At 43.5% G+C, this 18,296-nt stretch overlaps 1 protein-coding gene across 1 annotated transcript; it reads left to right on the top strand.

The window, feature by feature from the left end:
* Positions 1–6,120: 6,120 nt before the first annotated feature.
* VMA21 (vacuolar ATPase assembly factor VMA21) lies at positions 6,121–12,139 on the top strand. Its single transcript, XM_038417299.2, has 3 exons — positions 6,121–6,260; positions 8,260–8,369; positions 9,840–12,139. The coding sequence occupies exons 1-3, from the start codon at positions 6,220–6,222 to the stop codon at positions 9,980–9,982; spliced, it is 294 nt and encodes a 97-aa protein (XP_038273227.1). The 5' UTR covers positions 6,121–6,219; the 3' UTR covers positions 9,983–12,139.
* The last annotated feature ends 6,157 nt before the right edge of the window (positions 12,140–18,296 follow it).

Below are 18,296 nucleotides of genomic sequence, written 5' to 3'. Positions count from 1 at the left end.
CTTTGCAATAATGGGATGTATATGATCTGTTAACCATTTTAACTCTCTTCTTTTTCTCTTATAAATAAACCTTTTGCTTTTAGTTACTATAGGATTGGTGACAGCGTGATTATTGGGTAACATCTGACTTATACGTTGACCTGGCTTAGTGTCTGATCTCTTGAGATCAGAAGAGCCCTTTGCTTAATTAAATTGGTTTTTGGTAACCATTCCTCATAAAGTCTAGTGTCTGGGTGGGAAGCCTAAGGAGACTGCATTTTTGACTTCTTGTTAACCAACATGAAAAGGAGTACTGGTGGCACCTTAGAGACTAACAAATTTGTCAAACCAACATGGTGAGACAGAAGCTTACTTTTGTTACTAGCTTGGTATATCTAATGGTAGAATAACCACCAGTTTGATGGTGAGTCTGCCCTGTTTCTCAGCAGTTTGGCCTAAATCTGGTATTCTGAGCTGTGAGCCCCTGAGGCACAAGCACAGCCAATCAAAAACTTTTTTTCCCCTTTGAAAATCATTTCTGACCATGTAAAAGTGTTTACAAATTCTAACCAAACAGTGCCAGCCCCGCTGCTGCAAGGCACTGCCTGCCTGCCGCAAGCTGCTGGGAAGTTGCAACCTTGAGCATATTCTGCACCTCACAGGAGGCACTTCACAACTCTGCAATATAGAGCCCAATTTTGAGTCTTTTCCTGCTTCTGGCATCGGTTCTAGCCATTGCCTCCTTCCCCTGCTCCTACCTTCTTCCCTTTTTCAGTAAATTTCCATGGAAACAAACCTTGATTTTATCCATATATATATTAAATCCTCAATAAACAGGATTTTAAAGACAATCAGTCTTTGAACATTTCACTTCTTCCCTCTTCTCCACCTTTTTCTTTTTCCTTCCTGGTCTTTTGAGACTAGCATCTCTCTCCAGCACCCACTAGATGGTGTACGGAAGGGATACACCAACTTTTATTGATCTGTATCTTTTCGGGAGAAGATGAGGCAGAATATACATCCATTGTGATATCAGCAGTAAGATAAAATAGGTTTGGTGAGAGGAACTTCTGGCCGGGGTAAATATAGGCAGAACAATAGCTAAACACACACACTGTAGAATTTGTCTTGACATTTGTCTGTCAAGTCTGGCATCCATTCCTAGCAAGGGGCAGTACTTGATGCTTCAGAGAAAGGTGAAGATACCTAGCTACTTTCCCATTGCTCTAGGTGGTGTTGGGGAAACTTATTCTGATGTGAGATCTTTACATAAATGTTTCTTAATACATAAGCAACCAATCTCCAAAACAGAAAAAAGGGCAGAGGAAGAATCAACCAAGAACCAATCCACAGCCAAAGCCAAATATTTGCAGCAAATTAATCAGGCAATTCCTATCTTTTCATGTGCTGTAATATATATAGTGCTTACTGTATTTTTCACTCCATGCACCTGATGATGGGGTTTTAGCCCATGAAAGCTTATTATTAATTTGTTAGTCTCTGAGGTGCCACTAGGACTCCTCGTTGTTTTTGCTGATACAGACTAACACGGTTACCACTCTAAAACCTATTATATCCTTATCCATCCAGACTGGTCCTGTGGTTACAGCACTTCCCTAAGACTTGGTAGACCCAGATTCAATTCCTTGCCCTGCTACAGATTTCCTTTGTGACTGTGGATGAGTCACTTAGTCTCTCTCTGCCTTGGTTCCCCAGCTGTAAAATGAGAGTAATCGTATTTCTCTGTGTCACATGTGGTATTGTGAGGATGTTTAGATTCCACAATAAGAGGATCCATATAAGTACCTTAGATGGAAAGGAGTGAACACTTCAGAGATAGAAAGCATTTATCAAAAAAATAATCCATGAGAAAGAGTTTGCTGGGCATAGAAGCCAGAGTTGGACAGTAGGTATTTTAAGAAAAAAAAAATACAAGCAGGATTACGGATGGCATAGCAATAGCAGGGCTTCAGCTAATGGTATCGTATACGTTATGGAGCAACACTAGTCACTCCATAGTTAGAATTGCAGCAGAGTTTCTGTGTAAGGGCAAATTTTGCATTACCTCTCCAATCCATAAGAGATGGCAGAGCTGCCTGAAATTTGGTAAGCCAGCTCAGGCGTAAGGGTAGTTTCATGTGCAAAATATGAAATAATTTGACAAGGGGTTCCCAAGTTACAGTATCTTTGACTGGATTTTGTTTTTTGAACAGCTGCTTTTACAGGTGCAAACGTTGAACATATTCTTGCACATCTGTTAAGCATCTGTATAAGAAAATCAGTTAAATAAAAAAATGATTCAGCAAAACTTTTATAAGTCTAGCTAACAAGACTTTTGCATTAAAAAAAAGACATGGGCTGGTGCACCTCAAGTGATTTGTTGCCTTTTAATAATGGATCTAAATCTTCATAATAAATGTATGATATGAGACTGTTCCAATTTTAAGCTTCTTTGTTGTTCTAAAAATGTTTTGTGTAGTTGCAGTTTGCACTATAGAATCAACCAGCAAAGTGAAACCAGAGGCAAAAGAAATATCCTGTACTTAGAGATAAGATGGGGGGGGGGGAAATCAAGCGGGTGCTTGTTAAAGCCACCTACTTGTGTTCATTTATTTTAACCACCCAATTTAATTCTTAACACATTCCTCATGAGCAGGATTGTTAAAAGGCCGGGCAGTATTAACTACTACTTACTTTACATTTACAAGACTCATGTACCTCATCCTTTGCCCATGTAAAATATTCCACCGATCAGGAGAGAATTGTATTTAACATGAAGCCTTGTTCTTAAGCTTCTCAAACACCAGCTTTCGTGCTTGCTCTTTAAACTAGAATGTATATACCAGAGAAGTAATGAGACATATTAGGACAAGCACTCTTGCCCTACTGATGGTAAAATCTTTCATCATCTTGTCTTTACAGCTTGTCTCTTTGTTTTCTTGTTGGGTAAAAAGACCAGGAAGGCCAATTGGGCAAGAGTTTTTCATCCTCTCTCCTGAACTCTCCTCCCTGATTCCTAGCATGCTTTTTTCCCTCACTCCATGTCAAGCTTCTAGGGGATCCCTTGTGCGGCTTCAAAAAGGGAAGCAAGAGCATACAGTTTTGAGGGGGCAGAAATCAGATATTTTTTGGGGACAATGGTGAATTTCTCCCCTGTGATCATGACCATTTAAGGCCTTTGATTTAATATTTTCTGGGGTTTTTTGGCCCATATCCCTAAAAATGGATGGATTTCAATGACCCCACCTCCACCGCTAAGATCCCATGGATACTTCAGCAGGGCTGGAGGCAGCAAAGGGTGGACCTAACCCTTCGGACAAAGTCGTGGACAAGGAGTTTGAGTTGGAGGATGATGTGAAACACTTGGTAGAGTCATCTGGTGGTGCGGCGCATCAGGATCTCTTTTCCACTCTAGCGGTGTCCAGCAGTTCATCTCTAGAGCGCATGATTTCAGATCTGAACGCAAACTTTCCCCAGGTGTTGGGTTTGGGTCCCTCTTGAATGATGTTGTTCTAATATCATCACTAATCCTTAGGCCCCTATAGTCAGCCACATGTGTGAGACAAAGGGCTGCCCCGAGGAGCTTACAAAGAGAACCTGGGTGCTGCTGTAGGAAATGTTGGGTAATGAGCCCAGTATAAATGTAAGGGGACTGTTGCGCCCTTACTAACATTCAGTGGGAGTGTTTTAGTTGCTAGCTCCCAGTACTAAAAATGGGGAAGGGTCGATGGGGAAGCGGGACCCTGAGACTGACAGCCCCCAGGAACAATGGGGAGAGGCCAATGCTCTAGGTCAGCCTGAATGACAGGGCAAGCAGGCTAATCAGGGAGTCAGGAGGCCAGGGAGGTCCCTTCCTCTGTGTGAGCTGGAATTGCCTGGGTCAGACAGCGTGGGGCCAAGCTAAGGAGAAAGCAGGGGCCCAAGCTGAGCTGGGGAGCAGAGCTGTGCCAGATCCAGAGGAACCAGAAAAGCAGCCCAGAGAGAGCAGTCCCTGTCCTGGGAGCAGAGCTGCAGCCCCAAAGCCAGAGGCACAGCCCAGAGGGAGCAGACTTGCCATGGGAGCAGAGCTGCAGCAACCAGAGGCAGAGGGGCCAGAAAAGCAGCCCAGGAAGCAGGTCAGTGCTGGGAGCAGAGACACAGAAGCAGCCTGCAGAACAGACCTGTCCTGGGAGCAGAGCAGCAGCAACCAGAGCCAGAGGGGCCAAAGAAGCAGCCCAAGGAGATGGAGGCAGAGCAGCAGCAGCAGCGCAGAGACCGAGTGGTGGAGCTGGGACTGGAGCAGTCCGGAGCTGGGTGCGGTGAGCAGCTGGGGAGACTGAGGGGGACCCTGGGCAGCGGGCCCAGCACAGGGAGATGCCTCAGCCAAGAGGCTCTGCAGGCCAGGCTTGGATCGTAACCCCGACAGGGCGGGGGCGACACTGGGAAGAAGGGTCCTACCACTTAGAGCCTGAGAGCGTGTGGCCACCACTAGAGCGAGTGTCCAACCCACAGCATCCCTGCAGCACAGCCAGGGCGTGAGAAGGCGGCCTGGGACTTACAAGGAGCAGACTGTGAACTGCCCTGACGTTCCAGAGACACTGTTTGTGATGTTCCCTGCCACAGAGCGGGTCGATGTGTTTCCTTTAAGCGTTCCCATTTTTCCTTATTCTTTTAAAAATTAATTGTTGATTAAATAACTTGCATTTGCTTTAAACTGTATGTAATGGTCAGTGGGTCAGAGAAGTGCCCAGTGCAGAGAGAAGACCCCGGAGTGGGGACACCCTAGCCCCTGTCCTAGGTGACCACAGCAGGGTTGGGGGTTGAGCCCCCCAGGAATCCTGGGCCCAGCCTCATTGGGGTTACGAGGACTCTGCCAGGCAGGAGAGTGGAAGGGGAGTCCTCAAGGGCAGGGAGGCCACTGGGTAAAGGAAGTCTTATTGGGATCCGGGAAGTGGGCGGGCGAAGCCCGTCCACTGCTAAAGGGTCCCCCCCAGCCTAAAAGGGGGATCCACAGGACCTAGATACCCAAAAAATTCCGGGGGACAACTAATAAAATAACAGGGACAGGAGTGCGGTCAAAGGGTCAAAAGAAGGGAACCGGACGGGGACACCGAGCAGAGAACCCCGGACAGAGCCCACTGCTCCTCAAAGGCGTCAAGGGAGTCAGAGGACGCCGCCCAGAGGAACTCTGCCCGGATACGTGAACGGACCGAGGATCGGAAATAGGCCCCACAGTCACAGGAGACTCCATCGGCCAACCTCCTCACTCTGGTTTTGTAGATGGCCATTTTAGCTAGGGCCAGGAGGAGGTTGACCAGGAGATCCCGGGACTTTGTGGGGCCACGGATAGGGAGTGCATAAATGAGAAGGTGAGGGGAGAAGTGCAACCAAAAACGTAATAAGATATTGGTGAGGAGCCGGAATAGGGGCTGCAGCCTGGCACACTCCAGGTAGACATGTGCCAGGGTATCCCTCACGCCGCAAAAGGGGCAGGTGTCTGGGATTGTGGTGAACCGCGCCAAGTACACGCCCGTGCTCACGGCTCCGTGAAGGAGCCGCCAACTGACATCCCCGGCGGGCTTTGGGACTAAGATGGAATATAGGCTGGCCCACCGGGGCTCCTCACCCTCCAAAGGTGGCAGGAGGTCCCGCCATTTTGTATCGGGGCGGGACACGAGGGTTGGGTAAAGGAAGTGGGAGCGAGGACTCCGATCCTTTCACTCGCCCATTTCACCGGGGTAGAAACCAGGGAAGTTCCCCGCAAGAGTGGGACTATTCCCCCACTTACATAAAGAGAGGGAGGGCTAGATCACAGGAGGGGTATCGCTTGACAGAGGCTGTCACGTTGCTCTTGGGGCTAAGGCACAGGACCTAGCGGGCCTCACGCCCTCTTGTCTCAGTCGGTCCCCAGCAGCGCCGCAGACCTCCCCGAGCCTCAGTTTCCCTATTGGTAAAATGGGACACGGAGGTTTCCAGGTGCTGTATTGGGCGGGTGCTGTGGCAGCGCTGGGGGGGGGAAGCTACGCACCCCGCCGGGAGGGGGGGGGCCTGCAGCCACGCCCCGGCTTGGGGAGCGCAGACCGCCCAGCGCGGCCCCGCCCGCAGCCGCTCCCCTGTGGGGGGCGTGGCCTGAGCAGCCCTTGGAACGGCCCCGAGTGGGCGGTGCGAGCCTGAGAACCAGCCGCCGACGGGTCACATGATAAGCGCGGGGGTCAGCTGACCGGAAGTAGCTCGAGCGGAGGAAGGCGCTGGGTCGTTGCTATGGAGCGCTACGATAAAGCGGCGCCCCCGGAGCTCGGGCAGTGAGTACGGAGCGGGGGGAGGGGGAGCCCCAGCCCCAGCCCCCGGGTCTGGGTGAGTCGCGGGCCGGGGCTCTGGGGAGCGCAGCCCCCGGGGCCGATTGAGCCGCTCTGAGCCCCGGGGGGCGGGGGCCGGGCCCGCCTCTGGCCCAGCGGCTGCCGGTGGCGTTGGACTCCCCCTGCCCTGGGTCCCGGGGTGTCACCGGGCCTCGCTCTTGGGCCTGCCCGGCCCCGCTGGGGACGCCTGACAGCGCCCGGCCCTGCCATGGCTCGTGCTCCCGGCTCCATGCCCGGGCTGGGGCGCTGGCAGGGAGGGAGGAGAAACCTCGAGCTCCGACTTACTGCGTGACCCGGGGCAGGGGCAGGGCGTTGACTCAGAGGCACCAGGTGCTTCCTTTGGGGGAGGGGCCGCAGCGTTGTGCGGAAAGCTGTGGCGTCTGGGCGGTGAGAGTTGGGAAAGTCCGTCTTTCCTGCCCCTTCCACGGGACGCACACCAAAGTTATTGGCCCTGTTCCAGTCTAGAGAGAGCAGCTGTAATACACTGCACACGGGTGGGTTTGGTGCCTGCTGTTTGACCTTGGGCGAGCTACCTGAGCTCTGTCTTGAGGCTTCTCTACGCTACAGTATTGGGCTACTTTCAATATACTGGGGTAGTTAAAGCAGGGAAAATTCCCCTTGTTTGGATGCATTTATACTAATTTAGCTTATTTTGGTTCCCAAATCAGAATAAGCTCTACTGGTATAAGTATACCAGTATAATTGCATCTACACTAGGGCTTTTACTGGTATAATTATGTTGGCCAAAAAAAAAAAAAACCCAACCCATCCTAACCAACGTATTTATACTGGTACTGAAAAGTTCTTGGCAGGTGCTAAGTAGTAGTATTAAGAATCCCTGGCTTAACTTGCTTTTGACAGACCTTCAAGTTTCAAAATGAAGGGCTCCTCTGTGAGGACACACTGACATTGACTCTTGTAGGTTTTGGAAGTAGGCCACGGATTGCTTGGCTGGTTGGATTGTTTTATTTTGGAGTAAACACTTACCCCAAACTAAGTAAGAGCTAGCAAAAGCAAATGCAAAAACAAGTTGTCACTGGTGTATATAGAGGGACACCCCTTATCCTGACACACCAAAAGCAGTTGATTAAGGGCATTCTTTTCCTTGTTTTTACTGACCAAATGGTACTTAACCCTGCTACTGTTGTTTTTTTTGCAAGCTCTGTTAATTTTATAGTAGCAACCAAACTTTGTTCCTAGAGATGTTCTGACATGGGTCTATAATTCAGGTACCCAGTCAGAGGTTTAGCTATAATATTGGCTTTATATTGTAACTTTAATTCTTTGCAGCTAAAATAAAGATACTTTTTTGCTCCATCCTGTTTTCTGAATGGAATTTAAATTAATGGAAACTTAAAAAAATAGTGTTGAACGGCAGTGATATTGCAATAATAAAAGAGAACTTGAGTTTTAGACAATTAAGTGTTGAAAATTGTTTTTAGGTACTACACTTGCCTCTAAATATCCTTGTCAATTTTATGGTCCTAATCATATTTTTCAGTCTTACAAACTTTTTTTCTCATCTCTGCTTATGGGAGAGACCCCCACTATAAAAGGGGAGAATGATACACAGTCAGCAACATGAACTGATTTGTGAAATGCTTCATGTAAAAAAGCATTGATAAGAATGATTTTTTTTTAAGTTGATAAAGGTCCCTTTGATGTTTTAGCAGGCATTATTTTTTTAAAATATATTAAAATAACTTGATATTTCTTGTTATAACTGTTTAATGGCAGAATTTGACCCTAAAATAATTCTGAACAATAAGATATTCAAATACCAGCTTTGAGTACAAAGCTTAATTTCTGGTATCTTCCAAACAGCAAATGCAAAGAAAGTTCTTTAAAACCAACAGTTTGTATTTCTTTCCTTGAAGGAAAGCTGATGCGCTATGTTGTGTTATGTGACTTTCTGTATTATTACAGCTGTTCTTGTTCATTTCAGAAATGAGGGCTCCTTAACATCAACTCTAAGAACGCTTCTGTTCTTCACAGCTCTGATGATCGTATTACCTATTGGGCTGTACTTCTCTTCAAAGGCTTATGTATTTGAAGGTAATTCTGTTCCTGCTAAACAGAACATTTTTAAGAGACAAAGCCTCATACCTAAAATCCTAGTTTTTTGTCCTTTCTTTCTCTAGTACCCATTTCATTTCACAAACTGAATGCATTCAGTTAGACAGAGAACCCTCTTGGAATATGGGTCTGGAAACATTAAAGGTTGTGATATTCAAATTTTGGGTGCAAACGAGAAATTTATTTCAGTGGCTTATGCAGAGTATAAAATCTGAGTTTCAGCTGTGTACAGAATACTTGAAAGGCTGCAGTGCTGATGCGTGTGGAAATTTGTTCTGTGAAGATTTTCTTATAACAGCATAAGCCATCAAGTGACATTCAGAATGGTATAATTCTGTCCTTCTCTAGCTCCATGTCTTTGATTTAAAAAAAAAAAAAAAGCTGAGTATGTTTATAAATATAAACATTTCATTCAAACACTAAGAGCTTCAGATTTTGAATTTTGTTACTTGAAGAATTTCATTCTCTCCACCTTCCTGAAGGTTGAGGATGAAACTTGTGCTGTGGAGCCGGGGCTCTGTTAAATTGCTGACACAGAATCAGAGACAGGCTTTGGTTGGTTAACAGGAAAAATGAATAAACCAGCAGAACTTTCTGATGCTGCCTAACTGTCTTTTTCTGAAGACAAAAATAGAACTTCCCTCTTAAGACAAGAGCAGCTAAGGGATATGTGACTGTTTAAAGACCTCCCAAAAACACATTGTTTCCTTCAATCATTGTGGTTGTGAATAGAAATGGAATAAAAGATTCAGAAAAAACTGTTTCGTTTCCAATTTTCTTGATATGTTGACTTTTCTGAAGATATTCTTTTCAGTTACAACAAGCTCTACCAACAATGATGCTTTGTATTAGGCTGGAAAGAATGATGTATTGGAAATAGCTCTAATATCTTAAATCTTGTATTGTATGGGAACCATTCATATAGTTTCTCACTTATTTAACACACACAGTACTCCTGATGAGGAAGCGTGGTTTGTCTAGTGGCCTGAGCATGGAAGTCAGGAATCCTAAGTTCTAATCATGGCTGTACCATTGACCCTGTCTGACCATAAGCAAATACCTTAACCTCTGCTCCTCCGTTTTCCCCATCGATAAAAAGAAAACAATACTCAGTTGACAGGGATGTTGAGGTCTGATGGTGGAGGATGGCAGAAGAATATTTGTAGAATATTTTAAAGATCTAAAATCCTGTATTTCCAAAAGTTAACTGGTACCTCAAAGGAAAAAGGTAAAAAGCAGTTTCATTATCTTGCATCCCAATTGTAACATGCTTGTCAAGTCTCATTAGTAACTGTAAATTCTGACCTATTGCTCTTTGTCTGTCCTAGCCTTGATATAATAAATATGTAATAAATTGGGCCTATTTAAACAATTGCAAGTCATTCTGCCTTAATAGAAACACTCGGAATTCCTTTAAATTAGTGTGCTTTTTTTTGTCTGTCTTCTCAGGTATCTTGGGAATGTCCAACAGAGACAGCTATTTTTATGCTGCCATCGTCGCTGTAGTTACTGTTCATGTGGTACTTGCTCTCTTTGTCTATGTAGCTTGGAATGAAGGGTCTCGCCAGTGGCGTGAAGGCAAGCAGGACTAAAGCAAGCATCACCATCTGATATCCACAGACTGGAGACTGGATATTTGTGGATGGAGTGAAAAACATTCTTGTGCTGTATACATATACAAAATAGAAGTTAATGCCTCTGGGCTCTGAATGCCTGTGTGTGAATAGTCCAAGATTCGTGCTCATCTCAGCTGAATACTAGTAATGTGGTCGAAGGGTGACAATTTATAATCAACCTCAGCTTGGCAAAGTTGGAGAAGCCTTTACCTGAAATTGGAGTGTGTCTTGTATGTGTACAACAAGTTTGGGGTTTTTTACAGTTTAGTTCTGACCTGCTAACAAGACGCACAGAAATTGAGACACACATATCGGTCAGTTATGAAGCGAAATTATGCATTGCTAATGTTAAGTTACTGGTTTAAAAAGCTGAGTAACGTTCTAGTAGGACTAAAACCGAGTAGATTTGATTCCTACTTGCTCTGGGTGGATGCTCTGTTTTAAAAACATGGAATCAAATTGAGCAGCACTTTGTGCTACTCAGCCATAGTAGCATGAGTGTACAGTCCACATTTTTAGTGGAAGAACAGGAAGAGAATGTTTCTTACATAAGAGCTTGCATATGGGAGAGTGGCTTATTAATATTTTATGGGAACTGTGAGCTATCAGAACAACAGAATAGAGGATGCACTCTTAAAATTTCACTATCAGACATATCTCAAACTCCCTGAAAATCATTAGCTTGCATCAAAACATTTTCTGACTCTTGCCATTCATTTCCAGGAAAAATTATTAGGAACCATGTAATATGGTGTCTTACTGCTTCAGTAAGCATGGCAAATGCATTTGAGGGATTCTACTGCAGCTGGGGTGGTGTACTTAAGCCTCAAGACCAAATAGATGAAAGTAACCTCCCAAGCAATGCAGTAAATCTCCTACAAAGGCATGTTTGGGAGTAATGTCATAGCAGCGTAGCAAGATGGTCAGAAAATTCAGTTGGTGTCTTCCATTTCATAATGAACAATTTTTTAGTTATTTTTTAATTTTGGCTTGTTGCATTTTTTTACTGACTTTTTTTTTTCTCCCAACTGACATTTTCAATATCTCTAGAAGATTTCTGTAATCCTGACCTGCTCGTACTTCCACTCTTACCACCTTGAAGCTTTGATGCAAAGGAGAACTGCCTGTTGTTTTCTTGCCAGTGACAATGCGAAGTTGCAATTGCTCCTAAACAATTCTTGCTTTCAGCCACCTCCCACCGCTAATTGAACGTGTTGGATATTTCTTATGGTGCAATCATGGACAAAATACATTGAAGCGTGTGTTTGGGAGACGTGCTGGAGGAACAAGTGAGATTTAAGGGGAGAAAGCCAGCTAAAGCAATACCCTTAAAACTTTTGTCCACTATTAAATAAAACATAATGGTGACCACGTTTTGTTATCACTACCTCTTCCATGACAGATACCCACTTTTCATATTTTGTCGAATCATGAAAGAAATGAATTTGTTCTAATTTTCTATCCTCTTGGAAGGAAAGGGGCTCTACCCAAAGTCGCATCAGGATGAAATATGTCTAACAGATCATTATCCTGAGTTTCATTCTGCTTTTGTATTAACTATATTATTTTTCTGTGTGGAGCAGCATTTTTCCTAAGATTACAGTAATGCATAGCCTTTCCTATACTTTTTTTTTTTAAAAGGTGCTTTGTGACTTTGCTTTTCCTGTTTCACTTGTGTCCTGTTCCTACAATTTCAAAGGAATTGTTGGTTGATGTGGGAATTGGATTGTTTGTACCCACACTTGTGGTCTGCAGACTACGACCACAAATATGGTAGATCAACTATTTGGACTTGTGTGCACAATAGGTACAGAAGTCTATTAAGATAGACTGTGACCCACCCACCCCTATGCACTAATGTTCAGGAGCAAGCCCTAAAAGTGAAGCATACTACATGTTAGCTTCAGATTAGCCACAAATCTGTTTTTAAATCTCATGTCTGAAACATTAACTTTTCCAGTCTGGAAGACAAGTGTTGCTGGCTCACTAGAGAAGGATACTGTAGTTATTTGAAATGCAGATTTATTTTGTAAGATGACATTCTGAGATCCCCATTCCCCACTATATGTACCCCCATGTTATATCAGAGCTCTTTAATAAAGAATTCCAGTACCGAGGCTTAGTAAACGTAAATACTTTAGCTGAATTATTTCTCAATCATCGTCACTCTAACGCTGCTCGTGTAATATGATTTATAATGAACAGAATAGGTACAGCAACATATAGAATTAACTTTACTCCATTTATAATCTGAAAATGAGGGCTCTGCTGTGCTTCATTGATTCTCAATGTTATATCCAGGTGTTTGTACTGTCGGGTCGCTAGACCCTAAAATTACATTTCTGTGGAATTATAATTGCTTACCATACTTGGCTAGTCACAAAAAAGTAGAGTTACTGAAAAATTCCAGAGAAGTGTAGCTTAAATATGTTTCAGCTTTTCATAGTGAAAATGTAAGTAGTCCATTGATAAGATTTTTATTTCCTCATAAGCAGAACATCTTGGTTTTTAAAAGGCCTCCTTAAGGAGAGTAAGACCAGAGTTTTGAGTAGGGGGACATGGAAACAACAACTGGGCAGAGCAAAGCAAAGAAGCTGAACACCCATTTAGGTATGTGACACTGAAAAGAGCAATATTGAAAGAAGGAAAATAAGAGGGGTAGAACCTGAGAAGTTACAAAAGAGCTTAAAGAAGACAGCCCACATCCATAGTGGGGCTCAAACAGACTTAATGAGCTCTGTGTTAAACTCACTGTAAGAACTGGTCTGTTTAAACTGATTTTATGGCCAACTTTGGCTAATGTGTACAAGGCCAAAAGCATGTTAAAAATGTATAGGCTGCTGCTTTCAAATAGGATCCTCACCCAACTTGCCCCATTCTGCTCTGCATGGCCAGACTTTTAGAAATCCTCTTAGCTATTTGTTTATATTTCACTGGTGGCTAGGAACCTGGGATCACACTCCGCTAGGCATTGTACAAATGCAGAACAAAACAATGGTCTGTGTCCCAAACAGCTTACAGTCTTAGGACCAAGAAAAGGAGGACTTGTGGCACCTTAGAGACTAACAAATTTATTAGAGCATAAGCTTTCGTGAGCTACAGCTCACTTCATCGGATGCTCAAATAAATTTGTTAGTCTCTAAGGTGCCACAAGTCCTCCTTTTCTTTTTGCGAATACAGACTAACACGGCTGCTACTCTGAAACCAGTCTTGGGACCCTATGCCTTGATTTGTTTTTAAAGATCAGTGCACTCGGAACAAACGGAGATGCAGCAATGCCCCAATAAGAGCTTAATCTGTGGATGGATACTAGTTTGTGCATTGTGTGTATAAGAATTATGCTAACCTGCCAGATACCTGGACCTGTTTGGCTACAACAGAATTCAAAAAAGAACTAGCTAAGTTCATGGCAGATAGGTCCATCAATGGCTATTAGTCTGGATGGACAGAGATGGTATCCCTCACCTCTGTTTGCTAGAAGCTGGGAATTGGCAACAGGGGATGGATCACTTGATTACCTGTTCTGTTCATTCCCTCTAAAGCAATTGACATTGGCCACTGTTGGAAGACCAAATACCAGGCTAGATGGACCTTTGGTCTGACTCAGTAAGGCTGTTCTTATGTTCTTAGAAAGTATATACTGCACTATATACTCTACTGGGAGCCTTCTTGTACTTCAGCAACATGAAGTTATATTTTAAATCGTGGTAGGCTGCGTTTGTATTACAGAGTCCAGTGTTCATGTCAGAGTAACATCCAAGCTAATTGGTTAATGTGACACACGTTGTCAGTGTATAATAGCCATAGACCCTTTTCTTGTTAAATAATACTCTGTAGGCTTTGAAATTATCCTGAATTGTAGAATTAGCACTTTCCCTTTCCTTGTTTCCTGATTATTTGTGTAAAACTGTAAATCGTGCAACAAGGGAATATTTTAATTGGCATTTAGAAGTTTGCCTTCATTTTATTATATTAATGGTTTTCAGTACTTAAACAGGGTTTTGAACAATTGCTGGTAACAACACAATTTAGTTTTACACAGGACGGTCAAACTAGAGCTGATTAGATAGCATGAATAGATTTTGGTTTTGTTTTTGTTTTTTTTAAGACAAGTTGTATCTATACATTTTCAAAATATTGCCCAGGTCTCTAGCTATATGGCTCATTGAGACAGTTGGGAATTATGGAGTCAAAAACCCAGGAACTTTCCAAAATTATTCTGTAGTATTACTTAGATAAGTCGACTTTACTTTCTTTTGTGTGTCCTGCACAGGCTAAACTTTCATCTGATCCTTCCTTTTTAAAATGACTGCAGAGGTGTATGAGAGACATTCAGAAATTGGAATAAGCAAGCTTAATTGGGGTTCAGATCACTTCATTTAGTTTAGACCGAGAATTGCTAAAAGAGAGTCGTGAAATCTACGCAGGAAGATGTCAATATTCGGGTTTATCAGTTGTCATTGTTCTCTTAGACTTGTTCTTTCCCTCTTGTCTGTTATCTCCTAATATTGGCTGATGTAAATAAGCTTTTAATATGTGGACAGCACAGTCTGTGTATGCTGAAGTCGGGGGGGGGGGAGTGTAAAATGTTTGTGGGGTGGGTAACTTTCATTTTACTTGAAACTGCTAAAAACCCCTTAAATGGACATAATACAAGCTTGTATGCAGTGCTACAGCAGAGTTGGTCTCAGGATAGTAGAGATACAAGGTGGTGAGGTAATATTTGAAGAACTTTGTAAGCTCGAAAGCTTGTCTCTCTGACCAACACAAGTTGGTCCAGTAAAAGATATTACCTCATCCACATAGTACAAGATTGTTAGTTAACAGTCTCCAGTTTGTCATACTGCACTAGCAAAGTGACTGACTGGATGGCAGGTTTTTCTGTCTGAAATTCTGTGGGGGAGGGTGTGTGTGCATGTGCGTGTGCTCCATAGCTATAAAACAGAGAGGAAAATTATATACTTCTCACTTAGTGAACTGCTGGACAGTAAGTGTTTGCGGTTATTGGCATTTTGATAGCTTTTAGCTTGGCAGCTGTTCGCAAATGCATTAATCTTGTTATATTTGGTTTAAGGTAGAGTACTTTCGGAGCCTTCCAGAAGGGATGTTGCTGACTCCAGTATCTTTGTCCAAAGACAGAGGCAAGCTGTATGTCACAAAGGGTCTTTTCTGACGGCCTTCAATGTGGACATGTGCAGTTTAGTTCAGGGAGGCTGCTTCCTGCATAGGGAGCTCTATGGAAAAAAGCCCAAGAGTGATTGTGGGGAAAAACTGACAAGTGGGTGCATCAGAGTGAGAACTGGAATATGCCTCTCTTACTGCTCTGTATATGTTGCCCTAAACTCTTTCTGGACAGCATTTTATGGTATATATTCAATTAATTTTTGAGGATTAGGCAAAGTACCAATGCCATTGATCTCGTATTACATGCAAGTCGTGCACAAAGCAGCAAACCAGCTCTGATTTTATATTTTTAAAACTTTCAGTGTAAATCTGTAAGCAAAAAAGTTCACAGCTTTACATCTTTGTGCATGATTTCACCAGGCATTTGTACGCTCTAGCATTGGATGCATAGGGGGACATAGAAACAAACAGAGTAGATTTCCTATAAAATCCCCAGTGATACATCTCTAAGGGGTAGGTCAAGCCTCTGAACTATATACATTTTTAAAATCCCACAGAGCAATTGGCACTCTGTTTAGCCCTCGTTATCTCTGATCTAGTACTAGTTTACGTTCATAAAATCAGTATTTTCAGTTTTAGGTTACTGAATGCATCTTCGCATCTATTGACACTTCAAGAGCCAGCATTAGTGAAGGCCAAATTAGGCTTGAATGGTGCATACAGAAAGGAAATATTGCCAAGTGCTGGGGTCCAAATCCAGTCCTGTGTCTGTCAGTAAAGGCTTTTCTGTACTAATGCCATGAATTTCTGGTGATGTGTTCTGCTGTTCAAAGGGAAAGCTCTGAGAGAATTGAAGCAGGATAAATGGACCATGGTGGTGCTATATGTAGCAGAACTAAGGTTGGGGACAAAGATGAACCTTTGGAGATTTGGTCCTTACTATTCCCTTAGAATGATGTCTGGTTGGGATAGAGGAGGAAGGAGGAATGTTTCCAGGAGCATCAGTCATCCCCTTCTAGTGGGGATAGAGAAATGCAGTGGCCTTCCATTTCTGGAGGGCAGGGCGGTTGATTGGGATGTTTTTTGGTGGGAAGGTGTCCCAGTTGGGGTCTAAGCGTGAAAGGTGGGGGAAAGAATGCCGCCTTACCTGCAAGCTAAACCCATGCCTCTCATACCTCATAAATTGAAGTAGAGATGCACATAACAAGAAACACCAGTAACACTTTCTGAGATTTAACTAGAAGTGGTTTGCTATTTCACGTATCTTGGCAGCATTGTAAGTATAACAGATGGAACAGACGAAGACACTGAAGCCAGAATAGTGATAGCCAGACATGCCTTTGTAACTCTAAAGCCAATTGGGGGAAACAGAAATCTTGCCCTCCAGACTAAACTTAGAATATTTAGTACTATTGTAACGTTGGTCTTACTCTGTGGTGCTGAAACTTGGAGACTTATTAAAACCTTACTATCTAAACTCCCAAGTTTTCACGAACAGCTGCCTTTGACAAATCCTGACTGTCAGATGTCCACAAAAAAAAATCACAATTGAAGGAGGAGGAGAAAATAGAAATTGATAGGTCAGGAAATAATGGAATGAAAATGGAGGTTGGATAGGACATACATGGAGGGAGGACCTGGAGCACATAAGACAAGTATTGGCCTAAAAGCCCCTCGACAAGAGGTGATGAGGTAGACCAAGGGTAACATGGAAAAACACAATCAAAGCAGGACTGAAGCTAAAACTGCAGTGGGAGACGAGCAAAGATGGAAGGTAGTGGTGAAGGCCATATATTCTGCATGGAAGAGAGAAGTACTTCAGATCAATTCCTGCTCCACTGAGTATTTTCCTATTTGAGACTGAGGCCCTCAGCAGAAGCAATTGTCTGTAAATTTTGATGCTGGGACTGAAGCTCTCTTTCACAAGAGAACAGACACAGCATATGTGGTGGCAAAACACACTGCCCTACCAAAGTGTGTCAACCCTGAATTGAAGGGGAGGAGAGCTGTATACCTGATCAATCAGTATGTGATCCCTCTCCGCTCAGACTACCAGCAAAGATGCCAGTTGTGGAAATTCCACCATGTGGACACCTCATTGAATTATGTGGCCACTGAACCACCATGAAGTGGTAATGACTTTTGGTCATTTTTGCTATGAGCTAGATTCGAGCAGATGAAATTCTGTTTCCAAGCTATACTGTGATCTTCTACAGTGTAGTCTGTGACCAGTTAAGGCCGGTCTAATTTTGATTTCTTGTCTATTTTGAGTGGGAGCCTGAAACCGAATGGAGCAACTCTCTAAAAGGTGTAACTTTACGACAATAAAAAGGTAACTGGTTAAGTGCTATTTTCATTCTGTGACTCACCTGTACTTCTGACAGAAGACAACGCATCAGAATTGTGACCTTTTATCTCGATAATGTGCCAGAAAAGCAATAATGAAAACAGTGACTAAGCAAAGGAACAAATTCTCTTTGAAAATTAACAGTGGGTTGTCTTAAACTTTGTGTAACCCCCTTCAAGCTCTGTTGTACTTCTTATTCGTTGCGGGACTAAATACTGTTTTTGTCATGTACCATTGGCCTACTGGATTACCAATGTAATAAACGGTTTTGATCTTGTTTTTCTTGAGATTCAAGGTTGTGCCTGAAGTTTGTCTCCTGTAGAAACTCTGCATTTATTCATTCGTTCAACTAAAATGCCTACCATTGTGTTACTGTAATTAACCTTGTTTTTAAAAAGTACATCTTAGCTGACTTTCCATGCAGATACTGTGACAAACTGCTGATTTGATTACTCTTTACCTGAATTACAGTAATGCTCAGAGCCCCAATTGAAATCAGTGTCTCCAGTGTGCTTAGAGCTGTGCAGACATCCAAGATGTCTACCCCTAAGAGCTTACAATCTAAGACCCCAAAATGACAAACGTACATCAGTGGTCCCTAAACTTTTCAGGATTGTGCTCCCCTCCTCCTCGCTCACTCTCTCGTGTCCGCCCCGGGGCTGGGCGCGAGGCTGGGGCCAGAAGCGGAGCACCAGTTGGGCGCCAGGAGAGCGAAAGCAGAGCTGGGAGGTGCTGCTTTTCCCTCCTTTCCCCATTTAGGTTGGCATGGGCCCCAGCCACACCCACCTGAATAGTCCTCTGTATCCCCCTAGTGGGGCA

This window comes from Dermochelys coriacea, chromosome 9, assembly GCF_009764565.3.
Source record: "Dermochelys coriacea isolate rDerCor1 chromosome 9, rDerCor1.pri.v4, whole genome shotgun sequence".
In the NCBI taxonomy this organism is placed as follows: domain Eukaryota; kingdom Metazoa; phylum Chordata; order Testudines; family Dermochelyidae; genus Dermochelys; species Dermochelys coriacea.
Note: the sequence above shows the minus strand (reverse complement) of the source record. Positions and strands in the feature narration are given on the sequence as shown.

What these genes read in the sequence shown, in the direction of transcription:
- VMA21 (XM_038417299.2), top strand. Translation starts at nt 6,220, where the DNA reads ATGGAGCGCTACGATAAAGCGGCGCCCCCGGAGCTCGGGCA. An exon ending in GCGCCCCCGGAGCTCGGGCA is followed by an intron (nt 6,261 to 8,259) that starts GTGAGTACGGAG and finishes TGTTCATTTCAG; the next exon opens with AAATGAGGGCTCCTTAACAT. An exon ending in AAAGGCTTATGTATTTGAAG is followed by an intron (nt 8,370 to 9,839) that starts GTAATTCTGTTC and finishes CTGTCTTCTCAG; the next exon opens with GTATCTTGGGAATGTCCAAC.